The sequence below is a fragment of the Gymnogyps californianus genome, chromosome 8 (genome assembly GCF_018139145.2).
Source record: "Gymnogyps californianus isolate 813 chromosome 8, ASM1813914v2, whole genome shotgun sequence".
Classification (NCBI taxonomy): domain Eukaryota; kingdom Metazoa; phylum Chordata; class Aves; order Accipitriformes; family Cathartidae; genus Gymnogyps; species Gymnogyps californianus.
The window spans coordinates 34,407,031-34,420,694 of record NC_059478.1 but is presented as its reverse complement, the minus strand read 5'-3'; the positions used below and the strand labels follow the sequence as shown (position 1 = coordinate 34,420,694).

Here is a 13,664-nt window from a genome sequence, read left to right as displayed (position 1 = left end):
CGTGGCCTTCCTCTGTACAGCATGGATAGCCAAAAGCAGCATCAAGAAAGAGGAGTTCAGCAAGGATGGCAGAGGGAGAGGAGACAAATGCAGAGAGGACCTGGGAGGGAGGGAGAGTCGAGTCGGTTTATAGATACCCAGTTTCTTGCTGTGGGCTGCCAGCTTTTAGAATTTGGAAAGGAGCTGCCAGAGTGCCCTTGGCTTCAAATCCAACATGACTGCCCCAGTCCTGAATTTCTGGCGTTTCAAAAAGGCTGGCACAAGAGTTTGCCTTACAGATCTCATGTAGGATTACAGCAGAATATCAGTCATGCTGGAGAATGGAAGTTTCTAGCCAGTAATGAGTGGGGAGGATAGAGGATGGTCAGTGTTGGCTTCCTAACTGTATATGGTTTTCTGTCGTAGCTTTCTGGACAAATTTTTAGCCACTTTATGCAAAAATTGCTGGATATTAAAACATTCCTGAATGTTTTAGTGAACTGTAAGAATTCTTGACTAAAATATCTTTTTGTTTTAGGAATTAAAACTATCCTCACATGATGAGGCCCTGTCGTTTGCATCGTTGATAGATGGATACTTCAGACTCACAGCAGATGCCCACCATTACCTCTGCACAGATGTGGCTCCCCCACTGATTGAGCACAACATAAAAAACGGATGCCATGGACCCATTTGGTTAGTAAAACGTTTGATTTTTATTTTTCCACTTGAATAATTAGTCCTCTAATACTACTGCATATTGAATCCATTGAGGAAATCTGACATTTGGAAAGTTGTTAGTTAACAAAAGGTTGTAGAAAAACTTATTTTTTCTAATGATTATATGGAAAAAATATCACTGATTCTCTCCACATCAACTTACTCATCTATAAAACCAGTGTTTCCTCACTATCGGAGTATTTTGAGGCTTACTTCACTAATAGCTATAAAGATCATTGTCAGTTGAACAGATGGGAATATTTTAGGGAAACAAAGTTGAACTCTTATCTACACTGACCCTGGGAGTCCTTGGATGGAGGCACAAAGCCTTTGTTTTTTTAAATAGCTAAAGCAATTATTTTCCTTTCTGCCCACCTTTTTGGCTTTTCCTTTTATGTTTGAAGATGCGATATGTAGAAAACTGAGAGCTTACATGCGCACTGTGTTGGATGTGGTATCTCCCCATTAAGCATGCTAAGAGATTCATAATAACTTTCTTCCCTGCTCTTTTGCAGTTAAATGTGGGTGTGTGTAATGCACACAATTAAATCATGTTTTAATAATAATATAAATGTTTCTAAGTTGCTGTTACACATTTGTTCCAAATACAGGATTACTCTCCTGTGTATTTACTAATAATAGATTTTGGATGTAATTGCTCATTTGTTGGTTTTCCTCATTTGTACATTGACTCTTTCAGCACGGAATACGCCATCAACAAACTGCGACAGGAAGGGAACGAAGCAGGAATGTATGTGTTGAGATGGAGCTGCACAACTTCAACCACATTCTCATGACAGTGACTTGTTTTGAAGGCTCAGAGGTACGTCAGGTGGGGCATTCCCAGCAATAATCTGATAATGAGCTAAAGACTAGCAGCTCCCTGTAATCCATGTTGATATAGTTACGTTCTTTAAGGCAGACACTCTTATCTTTGTTTGATAGCTGATGCAGCAGAGGATGGATACTTGTACTCATAGCTTCATTTTCCCTGGACTCCTGTGCTATCTCTGCAAATATGCTATATCTACAAACATGATTCATTACATCCAGAACATTTCCATTCATAGCAATAAAATGTGCATGAACATGATTGAAATTCAGCTTTTTAAACTCATGCAGTGTGAGCATGACATACAGAATTTGTCACTGCAACTTACCTCATGTTTCTTGAACATGGATTTAATTATGTGAATGTATTTCTACTGACACACTGTAAAAGAATAGTGCATGAGGACAGTTGCCTTTACGTGTAGAGCACCGCAGGAGGGGACATATATGCAATTAGCTGGTGGAACATACTCTGTGAAAGATGAGTGATAAGTAAAAGCTCATGAGATGGGATAGGTGAGAGAACCGGTTAGAAGTAGAAAAGAAGAATGCAGCAACTGCACGGCAGTTTGAATTTTAGTGACCTCAGTTGGAAGTCTGCAGCTGACTTGCTAGTTTTGGGAAGGTATTTAAAGTGATCACACAAGAATAGTAATAGCATAAAGGCATATAAACTGTTTTCCCTCTCGTAGAAAAAAACGTTGATAGAATCAGTGATGAGGTCAAGAAGGGACATTTGAAACAAAAAACAGCAAAATGCTGAAAAAACCTCTTGGAAATAATAGTAATCTCTTGGCATTGATATTTGGTTCATCTTCTGTAGACATTTGCAAAAAAACCTATATGATCAACACTATCTTTTAAGAGACAGGGCAACTGAGGCATTGAAACAAGAAATTAATTTTGTCTTGGAAATCATTCAACCTTGTTGCGAGGCGTAGAGAGGAAAGAGAGAGGTGATGCGAAGCTGCAGTATGGTAGAGGTGAGGAAGCAGGAGTAGAGGGTAGAACTGAAAGGGCATGGGCTTGAGATAGATGAGTACAAATGTTCAGTCATTCTTCCTCAATACATTTGAATGAAGCTGGAAGGTTTGAACAACAGCCTGAAATCTTGTTTCGCTTGTTGAACAATCTGGGTTGTGAAAGGGAGTTTTGCTATTTTTAAGTTGAGATTTTGAAACCATGGTCCAGATTCTGCAATTCTTGACCAAGTGAAGAGAAGATTCCTGCTGAAGAGTCAGGGCTTCTGCATACTCTCAGGCTTTGCAAAACACAGAAGCCGTAATTGGACTTGTTAGATGATTGCATCTTTATGTTGCTCTTTTTCCACTCTGCTATTATGAGCCTTCCTGGGACTGAAGGTTATAGGGATTTTAGAGCCCTTTTCTCCTACTTCGGAGTTTGATTGGAGGACCTTAGCTTAGGAGCAAGTGATTAACTGGTCCTACCTGTAATTTCAAAGGCTTTGGGGGAGCTTTTACGGCTTTAAAACATTCTTTCACTTTAATGATAACATTTTGCTTTCTTTTTTTTCCCCTCTCCCCCCTAATAGCAGATGATAAATAATTCAATCCAGTACAAGAACTTCCAGATTGAGGTGAAGAAAGGCGGGTACTTCCTACATGGTTCAAACAAGTCTTTCTCATCCTTAAAAGAGCTGATGGATCACCTGAAAGGACAAATACTTCGGACAGACAACATAAGCTTTACACTGAAGAGGTGCTGCCAACCAAAACCAAGAGGTAGTCTGTCCTTTAAAGAGAGGCAACGAACTTTGTTGTTGAAAGGAAACAAACTCCAGAAATAGGAGGCATTCTTAGTGTCTTTGGTTTGTTCTGTATTCTTGTGTGAAGCTCTTTTGTCACTTAAAAAGTTTATATATAAAGTTTCTTCCTTCTCTGTGGAGGAGGAGTCTTGCCAAAAAGCAAAAGCAAGCACTGTGAACAAGGTTTTAGGGGTTTCCTTTCAAAGTTACAAGCTCAGCACAGGATGCTCAGGAGGTGGTGCTTCTTATGAGCCTTGTTTGTGTGAACTTTTCAAATGACAGTGAGAAGAGTTCTGGTTTTCCCTTTCTGCGCCTAAACAGCTGGCCCTGCAGTGTCAACGGCAGAGGTGGAACTCTGGATTTGTTTAAGAAGAGAATGTCACAGCTGACTCAGAGTCATGGGCTGAAACGATGTGGCGAAGCGGGGACCATATAAGGTTCTTCCTTTGCTCCACCAAGTCACGTATGCCAGGCAGTGCTGCCATGCATCACGTTGCCTTCCTCTGGCGTTCCTCTGGCAAGGGAGGGTTGCAGCCTGCAGTGGTTGTGTGGCAACCTTTGGTTTGAAGCTTCTTTGCTCTCATTATGAGCTGTTTATTAATCTTCATGAAGCAGCAGGGAAGGCTTGGTCTGCAACTGTTAGCAAGCGGAACAGCCTTGCAGCCAGTAAATCCATCTGTGACGTCAGATTTTAGAGAGCTGGGACAATCGTGCATTTGTTAAACTGTTAATGCTAACACTTACTAAAATCATTTGCTATAAACTACAAGTGTCTTGCAGCTGAATTTTGTATGAAAGAGGAAACACAGTGGCGTGATTGTGTTGATCAGATAATGGTTTCCTGTTACAATAAGGGCAATAACTGAGCTACATTAATTACCTGCTTGTTTTGACGGTTTTAGAGGAGAGTACTCTGTAGATAGACACTGAGCTTATCAGCACTTTGAAGAACATTGGTCATTGTCTGGAGCATGGGGAGATTATACATTTTGACATTTTGATTACATTTTGACAGCTGTATTTGGAATAAAATAAACGGGTCAAGGAGTTGACCGCCCACTTCAGCTTTTCATTGGCATTAGTTACGGTGGGATCCAGTGCATTATCTATGCTGTTCACTCTGCTGTCTCTTTGCTGGTGTTGGGTTGTTTTGGGGTTTTTTTTCCTTCTTTTTGAATCCGTCTATTTAATTGGTTATTCACAAAGACATTTAGGGGATGCAGAAATAAAGCAGTTTTTCCAGTGTATGGTTCATTACTGATTGTTTTCAGAGTGCTAGATCACCGTTTAGCCCCGATGCACGTGTTCTGCTCACAGTAAGGGGAAGGCCAGATGCACACAGACAGCTAAAACCATGGTATCATAATAAATAATGCCTGCTGTCAAACACAGGAAGACAAAATTCATGTGCAAGACTTCTGGATCTAACCGTGCCTCTGCCTGACCAGAAGCAGTGGGGAAGAAGCACTGGCCTCTTGAGTCTCTTCCTTCTGTTCAATTCCCATTCCCCAATTTAATTCCAGTGCTCTGGAAACAGACTGTTAGTGTTTCCCAGAGCGCAAGAAATCTTCAAGGAGGTAAAGAGAGGAAATGAGACTCCAGCTACCCATTACCCATCTGCACCCTGGAAAGGAGACATACCTGTTGGCAGGAGGGAGTGTGTTATTTTACTTAATGTACAGTAGACGTATTGCCTCTTTCAGTCCCAGGTATTTCTCTGTGCAGTAAACACTATTCCGTTTCTTAATATCAGCCTCCATGTGGCTAATATTAACATTGTATATATAATATAAAATATGTAGCTCTGCTGTTAGTGAATTCTCTGTTGAATGACAGAATAGAAGTTACTTGAGCAGAAGCGAAGTCAGAGTTTCTTCTTTTCTTCCTCCTCCTCATTCATTTGGGGATTTACCTTGCAGTGAGCATATACAGTAGTGTTATTGACTGAGAAGGGTGAATGCAGTTATCTTTGAAAAGTCTTAAAGAATATTTTTCTCTCCCTGCCTTCCAGAAATCTCCAACTTGCTAGTTGCGACCAAGAAGGCACAGGAATGGCAGCCTGTTTATCACCTAGGGCAGCTGAGTTTCCATCGAATCCTCAAGGAAGAAATCATGCAGGTAGGTAGCTGCTGAACTGTGTTTCTCTCGTAGTCAAAGAAGTGCGGCAGCCCACTGTACCCGCTCAAGTGACACAAAATCCCCCCATTCTGGCTGATTCTTCCACTCCCATTTCTCCTCAGCAAGACTTAATTTGAATCTTTATTTGTATTAAAGCCTCTTATTGCAGAATCTAAATGTTTATATATCCTTGTGTGGAAAAAGAGGAGAAGCTTGGAAGTAATGCCTTTCACTAGAAATCAAATTGATATTTGAGCAATTTTCTAATGTCTGTGGAAAGAGGTGCTTCTAAGGTCATTCTTAAAAAATCATGGAAGTCTTAAGAGCTGTTTTTCCTAGCCAGTTTCTTGCTAAACGTGGCTGTATCTTTTAACACTGACATATCAGAGAAACAGGCAACTTGAGGTTTAAGATAATATCCTACAGTAAAAAAAAAGCGTGAAGTATTCAAAAACTCTGAAGTCTTAACATTCAAAATGTTGTGTTCCAAACTGATTTAGCACCCAAATTTTCTCAAATTTTCTGATAGTTGTTTGCAGTTAGTGATGCAGGTGACCTGAATAAACGTCAAAAAACACACAGTGGCTTGAATGCACAAATCACATTTAACGTTTCTAAAAGACCTGAGCTCTTAAATCATGCAGTTAGCTTCTTCAGTTAAATAAAAAGTTTTGGGTTTTTTGGAGGGGTTTTTTGTTTTTTTTTAAATTGCATCACTGACCAGGGAGAACAGATGTAGATTATGTTAATTGTTTTTTGATTGGTATATTTACAGTCAGCATGGAGGCTTCCTGCAAAAATATCCCAAGGCGGAATCCTCTGTTATTTAGGAGGAAATTGCTTTCCCAAACAAGGTGTTCCGTTGAAATATTACTTCCTCTAACTTTTGGAAATACATTAAAGATTGCCTCAATAGCAGCTGATGTAAATAAGAGGCCAGTTATTATTTATTCATTTGGTGTTTAGTCTAATGACGTTAAATCACACTAAACCTGTTTGATGTTAACGGAGCTGTAATAGCCCTTTAATATCAAATGAGTTTACAGTGGTGAGTATGCTCAGAGACCACTAAAGCAAAGAATAACACACTGTCATTCGTTTCTCACTGTAATAATTCTAAGTCTATATGTAGCTAGATCAAGTGGAGGGCTAAGTCCACTCTCTTCTTGGAGAGGCAGAATAGAGCACAGATTCAAGTATTTGTGTAAATCTACACTTGTTTGCTTCATGTCCTGGTTTAAAAAATATATGGTGTGTTACGTCTTAGGGCGAACATCTTGGAAGAGGGACGAGAACACAGATTTACTCAGGGATTCTCAACTACAAAGATGATGAGAATGAAGGATACCAAAATGAAAAAGAGATTAAAGTCCTCCTCAAAGTCTTGGACCCCAGCCACAGAGACATTTCTTTGGCAAGTTTTTTCCTTTTTGTCTGTTGTACTACAAATACTGGGCTTCACCGTATTGTACATGGTTAACTATGAAGAGCCTTACAAAAAAGGGGTTGTGTGTATAGTAAGGGAATGGGAAAAGGCTGAAGGTATAGCTCGCCATTTTAGGCAGTCAGATCCATCATTGACCAGCATTTTTGAGATACTCAGTCAGCTGATCTCATTAGACGGGCAGCAGCGTCGGGTCTGGCTGGAGCACGCCAGTGCTCACTTCCAGCCTGCACGCGTGCAGACCATAAGCGCAAGGAAACTGGACCCAGACCTTGCTGTGGTATGAAATGTGCCGTCATACCCACACCCAGGGTCTTGCAACTGTGTCAGTTGAGAGCCATGGAGTTTGGTGAGGGTACTGCTGCCTACCAGAAGTTACCTCCGCCTTGTGCGTTGGGCTGTGAGTCTGTGTCGTGGTTTAACCCCAGCCGGCAGCTAAGCACCACGCAGCCGCTTGCTCACTGCCCCCCCACCCCTGGGATGGGGGAGAGAATCAGGGAAAAAAACCTCATGAGTTGAGATAAAGACAGTTTAATAGGACAGAAAGGAATGAAAAACAATGATAATGATAATAATAATATGACAATAGTAATACTAAAAGAATTAAACTATACAAAGCAAGTGGTGCACAATGCAATTGCTCACCACTCGTTGACCGATGCCCAGTTAGTTCCTGAGCCGCGATCCCCCCTCCCAGCCAGCTCCCCCAGTTTATATACTGGGCATGATGCCATATGGTATGGAATATCCCTTTGGCCAGTTTGGGTCAGCTGTCCTGGCGGTGTCCCCTCCCAGCTTCTTGTGCCCCTCCAGCCTTCTTGGTGGCTGGGCACGAGAAGCTGAAAAATCCTTGACTTAGTATAAACACTACTTAGCAACAACTAAAAACATCAGTGTGTTATCAACATTATTCTCACACTAAATCCAAAACACAGCACTATACCAGCTACTAGGAAGAAAATTAACTCTGTCCTAGCCGAAACCAGGACAGTCTGTCACCAGTTCTGTCATCGACACGGCCACAGGCAAGTTACTCGATCTGCATTTTGCTTAATCATCTAGTAAGAGAGGCTAATGTGTCACACAGGGGATGCTAAGGCCTAGTATAGGCATGTCTGCGAGAGCGCAGGGAAGAGCATGGGTTGCTTACACGACCTGGTGAACAGCAACACATCTCTGACAGCACTCCGCTGCCCCGTTACTGCAGTGAGATGGCACATCCCTACCATTGTCGACCCTTTATGTTACTAGAAAACACAGTGATCTTTTGCAAATGTTTTTGTTACTTGATGCCCTGTATTTGTTAAACGCTTGGATGACTGCCACAATGACCGGCCTTTCACTTTCTAACAGGCCTTCTTTGAAACGGCAAGCATGATGAGGCAGGTGTCTCACAAGCACATTGTCCTCCTCCATGGCGTCTGCGTCCGTGACGTTGAAAGTGAGTTCGGTGGACATCTCTCTTGGCAGCACGCTTAAGCAGCAGGCTTGGCAGGGACAGGGCAGCCATTCAGTTCAGTGCTAGCACGGGGGGGAGATGGGGTTAGCAGCTGCTGCCTCTTGATTTTTCAGTGCAGGCAGAAGTGGAATTGGAACAGCAAGGCGGCTGCAAAGTCCTTTCTGCTAACAAGTTTTCCCTTCCAGTGCTGTCTTTGAATAAGTGCCTTGTAGGATGATTCCTTGAGGTCGGAATGCCAGAGCGATAGTGGTAGTGTCAGTACAAACCAGCCTTCTGGCAGAAGTTATTCCCCTGGGAAGGCTCTGCCCTGTGGTCTGTGGAATGCTTTGTTCCACGTTTACTCTTCATTTACTACATAAAGCCACTCTTCTCAGCCTTTTAATTTGGACTCTGAGTACTGAAATAAACTTTGAGGAAGGTGAAATAAAGACATATCGTAACCACCTTGCCTGGGGCAGGGGAGGAAGATGGTAACAGGCCTATTAGATTACTCTGGACACCGGTTATCGCAATACTGACTTCATACATCTGACTTTGTAGATATCATGGTTGAAGAGTTTGTTGAATTTGGGCCTCTGGATCTGTTTATGCATCGGAAAAGTGAAGTTCTGACGACTCCGTGGAAATTCAAAGTTGCCAAGCAACTTGCAAGTGCACTAAGCTACTTGGTAAGAAGGCATCTTGACATAAGCATTGCCTATAGCTGCTGCAGTCTGAATGCTACAGAGGGTTCATGTGCATTAGTAACTAATGAATTTCCTTTCTCAGGTGGGACTGTACAACGTATGGGATATTCTTTTTGTATTCATTATGTTGCTTTAAATAAGGAGAAAGACTCTCAGAGAAGGCGATGAGCTCCGTTTTTATCAGCAGGCCAAAGAAGCTGTGTGCTTGCATTTGCCACCAGTTTCTGTATGTGCCTGCAATTTTGCTCTTTGTGAAAAAGGAATATAATGTTGGTCTTTTTTCCAAAGTGCATCAGCTCTACAAATACAAATGCTTAAATGTGAACAGTATGTTTCCTTGCTCCTCCTTTCTCTGTTTTTCTTTAGGATAATTTCTTCCAAGCTGTATTTTTGGATTTCGGCTTGGAGTATTTTACAGTGATTCCCCTATGCTGTAGGAATGTTAGAGCACTTGCTCACTGCACTCACTATTCTTTTCCTCCCTTACTGTAGGAGGATAAGGATTTGGTACATGGAAACGTGTGTACTAAAAACATCCTGCTGGCAAGAGAGGGAATTGACACTGAATATGGTCCTTTCATAAAGCTGAGCGACCCAGGAATACCAATAACTGTGCTGTCCAGACAAGGTATGGTACAGGAATCAGATTTCTCTCTTCAGTGTGGTGGGGAAAGGGAAAGGAAGAAATATCGTTTATACCAGCTAGAACTGGCTCTAGAATAGACGTAATCAGCTTTCGTGAATCTGAAAACTACACGGAAGTAAAAGTGTTGCTGACGGTGGGTGCTTATTGTATCCATTTCTCTTAAAAAGTCATGTTAAGTCTAGTGAGATAATATAGAAGGAATCTCAGTTTCTGGATGGCTCAAGGCACGAGCTTGTAAAAGCCACGTGCTTTTAGCCATGCTAAAAAAGCATCCTTCTGAGAACAGGGATTTGGGAATCAAGATTTCACTGAAGCTGGGCAAATACTGCAGCTTTAGTTTATTTTAGTTAAGCACTGTTAGACAAGAATAAGTTAGAAGGCTGGTTTTTTTAGTCCTTCGATATTAACTCCAAAATGCATTGATTCTGTGTTTTATTTAAGAATGCGTTGAGCGAATCCCCTGGATTGCACCGGAATGTGTTGAAGACTCCAAAAATTTAAGCATTGCAGCAGATAAGTGGAGTTTTGGTACAACACTGTGGGAAATCTGCTATAACGGAGAAATACCACTGAAAGACAAGACCTTAGCAGAGGTAAAACTATGTTACATAAACTTTACCTTGACATCTCAGATACATCCACTTCAATTTCTATACCCAGTTTGAGTTGCTTTCAACTTAGAGGAAAACCAGCTCGGCTGGACTTGATAAGGGGCTGATCCATCTAAAGTGCCACAGGTTGCAGGAGGAATTCTTGTCCTTACGACAAAAATTGCTAATTACTGCTTCAACCTGACCTTGTTGGGGATTTTCAAAACTCGGCATAGTAACAATGAAACAGAACTTCTGATGCTCTCACACCTGTCCTTTTCTAACCCCTGTGTCCAGTTATAAACTGACTGAGGTTCTGCTTAAAAGCAGCTAGGTTCTTCTGTTCTTGCTTGTTCCTTTTGGACATTGGTTCAGAACTAGTCTCCTGTGGGACACCATTATTGTTCACTCTGAAATCTAAAAAAAAAAAAATTAAAAAAATTAAATAGATCTTGTTCTGCCTTACTGCTGGCAGTTTCTGTTCGTCACTGCTGGAGTCCCTTAGCGTATGTTCCAAATGTGCTTTTTCTCTCTTGAAGCTTTGCTGTGTTGGGAAGGCAGTGGAGCAAGGCAGCTGCTACTCATCTGAAGGAAATGACTGAGTACTTGAGTCAGTGCCCGAGCTGTTTTAACAGGAGGTAGCTGAAAGGAACTTGCTGCCCTGGCTACAGCCCGCTTCCTGCATGTGGCAGACAGCCGGGGTAGTTCTGCAGAGCTTAGAAAATGCACGAGCCCACCCTCATCCCGCCTGCCCCGAGGCTGGTACCTCCTCAGGGGTTGTGAAGAGCAGCCAGTATCGCGTTGTTTCCTTGGCAGGCATTTTCACTCAGCCGTTTGTGCCAGTGCATAAGTAACATGGCAAACCTGGCAGAAAAATAACTTCTGAAAGGTGAAATCTTCAGTACGTTTTAGAAACTTCATGTGTTTTAAGTGGCTGCTCCAAACTACACCAGACTCAGCACAATAATAATTCTCTACTGGTAGGGGATGGTTTAGTGATGCTGAAAAGGAGGAGTTCCTTGGCAAAGTTAAGTAAAAGTTCACAACAAGTTAAGGATCTAACGGTCGCATCTTCTGATGTAGAACATGGGTTTATTAAGTTAGAAGCTAAAATTCACGCCGGGGTTTCCCATTTGCGCCTTACAGAAGGAGAGGTTCTACGAGGGGCATTTTGTATTGGCAACACCGTCGTGCAAGGAGCTAGCTGACCTGATGAAACAGTGCATGAACTACGACCCCCATCAGAGACCCTTCTTCAGAGCAATCATGAGAGACATCAACAAACTGGAGGAACAAAGTAAGGCACGGTTTTGCTTACTAGCTGGAGGGAGGGATAAGGAAGGCGGGTTTATTTGGCTAAGTTGGGCACCTTACAGCAGCAGCCTTCCGTGTGCGTGGTTGTATCGACAGGAGCGTGTTGTGTCCCTACAACAATGGAACTAACCCTTTCTATAGAGGAGTGCAAATAGGATGCGAGTGTTGGATTCATACCAAATGTGTGGCTTAAGTTGTGTTGGTGTTACTGCTGTTTCATTCGATGGTCCATATTTTATACAACAGCTTAAGTTAGTTTCAAGACAATCTTTGAGCTCCACGAGGACTCTCTTGACCGAATCAGAGCATTAACACAGGTAACTCTGGTTCCTGGTTCATTTTCTGTTGAAATTACTACAGAGCAACTAACAGACGATGAGTGTGTAGTAAGGGCAAAACCTGACTTCCCATACCTAGTGTAAATAATCATAGAAGCTGAATAACTGCTACCGGGTGGGAAGTATGGAGAGCAAACTGGATCAGAATCTGGAAGAAGACCCAGTGAGCAGCCCACAAAGCGAGGAAGATCAGCAAGTGATAGACTGGCACATACAAATGGGAAGGAATTCCCTGTCAAGAAGTAGGCAGGATTTAAATAAGGCAAGTTATGGCAGTAGGGATAGACTCAGTCTAACAGCGGCAGATTGGAAGGGAGCAAGGATGCCTTGAAGTGTCGAGACCAAGGTGTCCTTGCAGGAATCTGTCTGACCTGGGACTTTTTTTTCCACTCCCAGATCCCGATATCGTCTCGGAGAAGAAGCCCTTTACGGAGGTCGATCCCACGCTCTTTGAAAAACGATTCTTGAAGAGAATCCGTGATTTGGGAGAGGTAAGAGGGATGTCAGATACAGAACACAGCTAAGCGTCCGTGTGTGTGTGTACCTGCAGCTGTGTGGGCTTTCTGTGCCACGACAGGAAGATGTCAATCGTGAATGCCTGCGATAGTGCATCAGTGACACTGTGGTGAGTGAGTGCTGGGTTAAATCACGCTCTCTTCTCTTTTACCATTAGGGCCACTTTGGCAAGGTTGAACTCTGCAGATACGACCCAGAAGGCGACAATACAGGGGAGCAAGTGGCAGTTAAATCTCTAAAGCCAGAGAGTGGAGGGAATCACATCGCTGATCTCAAGAAGGAAATTGAAATCTTGAGGAATCTTTATCATGAGAACATTGTCAAATACAAGGGAATTTGCACAGAAGATGGTAAATCTTCATGTAGAATATTAAAAGTATACACTAGAAGTATAAGGGTTTTCCTTTAAAAATGAAGCATTTTAAAAAGCAAAGCAGTCTTAGCTCAATCGTATGAGTTTAGATCTCTTTCTTCATGGAAGAAGCAGCAGTTTATCTCTGAAGTCCTCCTCCTGCCCATTTTCGTGCTTAGCTAACTTGGATGTGAGCAATGTGGTTGCTGTTCTCACCAAATCCATCCAAAGAAGCGAGCACCTGGGCAGGCTGCTGGTGTCCGTGTTCCGGGAGCGAGCTGACCACTGCAGCCCGGTCATAACCCCGTAAAGCCAGAGGTCATTAGTAGAAGCATCCGTTATTATTCACAGAAAAAAGCTCTATTGCCTTTATATTTTTTCCATTTGCAATAGTGATTGTTTTAAGCCAATATTTAAAAACTTTAAGAACTTCACGTTCAGTAACTGTCCTGCCTGGAATAGATTCTCCTCAGGATTGGTTCAGTGACTGAGAAACGGGAGTTAGCCCGTAGTCTGGCCACGGTCATGCGATACCGTTACAGACCAAAGGCTACCCGTGCTGTGGGCTTGTACAAAAGTTATTGCTGTTAATGACATGCGAAGGGTCACACGGTTGCAAATTAAACACGCGCTCTGCTTTCAGGAGGAAGTGGGATTAAACTCATCATGGAATTTCTTCCTTCTGGGAGCCTAAAGGAGTATCTGCCCCGGAACAAGAACAAAATCAATCTCAAACAACTTCTCAGATACGCGGTTCAGATCTGCAAGGTGAGCCTGGCACCAGCGCCTTCCTGCAACTCTTCTGTTCGATTAGTTTAATATTTAATTTAATAGAGTGGGGAGGGGGGGACGGGAAGAGAGGCTTGCTTGCTGAACAAAGCCGTTCTCCTTGCTTTGTCCCCAAGG

At 42.5% G+C, this 13,664-nt stretch overlaps 1 protein-coding gene across 1 annotated transcript in view; it reads left to right on the top strand.

Moving 5' to 3' along the window:
- JAK1 (Janus kinase 1) overlaps nucleotides 1-13,664 on the top strand; it is a 64,636-nt gene that overhangs the window by 47,026 nt on the left and 3,946 nt on the right. Inside the window, 14 exon segments of the mRNA XM_050901368.1 lie at nucleotides 518-675; nucleotides 1,400-1,473; nucleotides 1,476-1,522; nucleotides 3,083-3,272; nucleotides 5,307-5,413; nucleotides 6,681-6,827; nucleotides 8,211-8,298; nucleotides 8,857-8,984; nucleotides 9,495-9,630; nucleotides 10,090-10,241; nucleotides 11,385-11,535; nucleotides 12,287-12,381; nucleotides 12,564-12,756; nucleotides 13,402-13,526. Coding sequence (XP_050757325.1) covers nucleotides 518-675; nucleotides 1,400-1,473; nucleotides 1,476-1,522; nucleotides 3,083-3,272; nucleotides 5,307-5,413; nucleotides 6,681-6,827; nucleotides 8,211-8,298; nucleotides 8,857-8,984; nucleotides 9,495-9,630; nucleotides 10,090-10,241; nucleotides 11,385-11,535; nucleotides 12,287-12,381; nucleotides 12,564-12,756; nucleotides 13,402-13,526 — 1,791 coding nt within the window.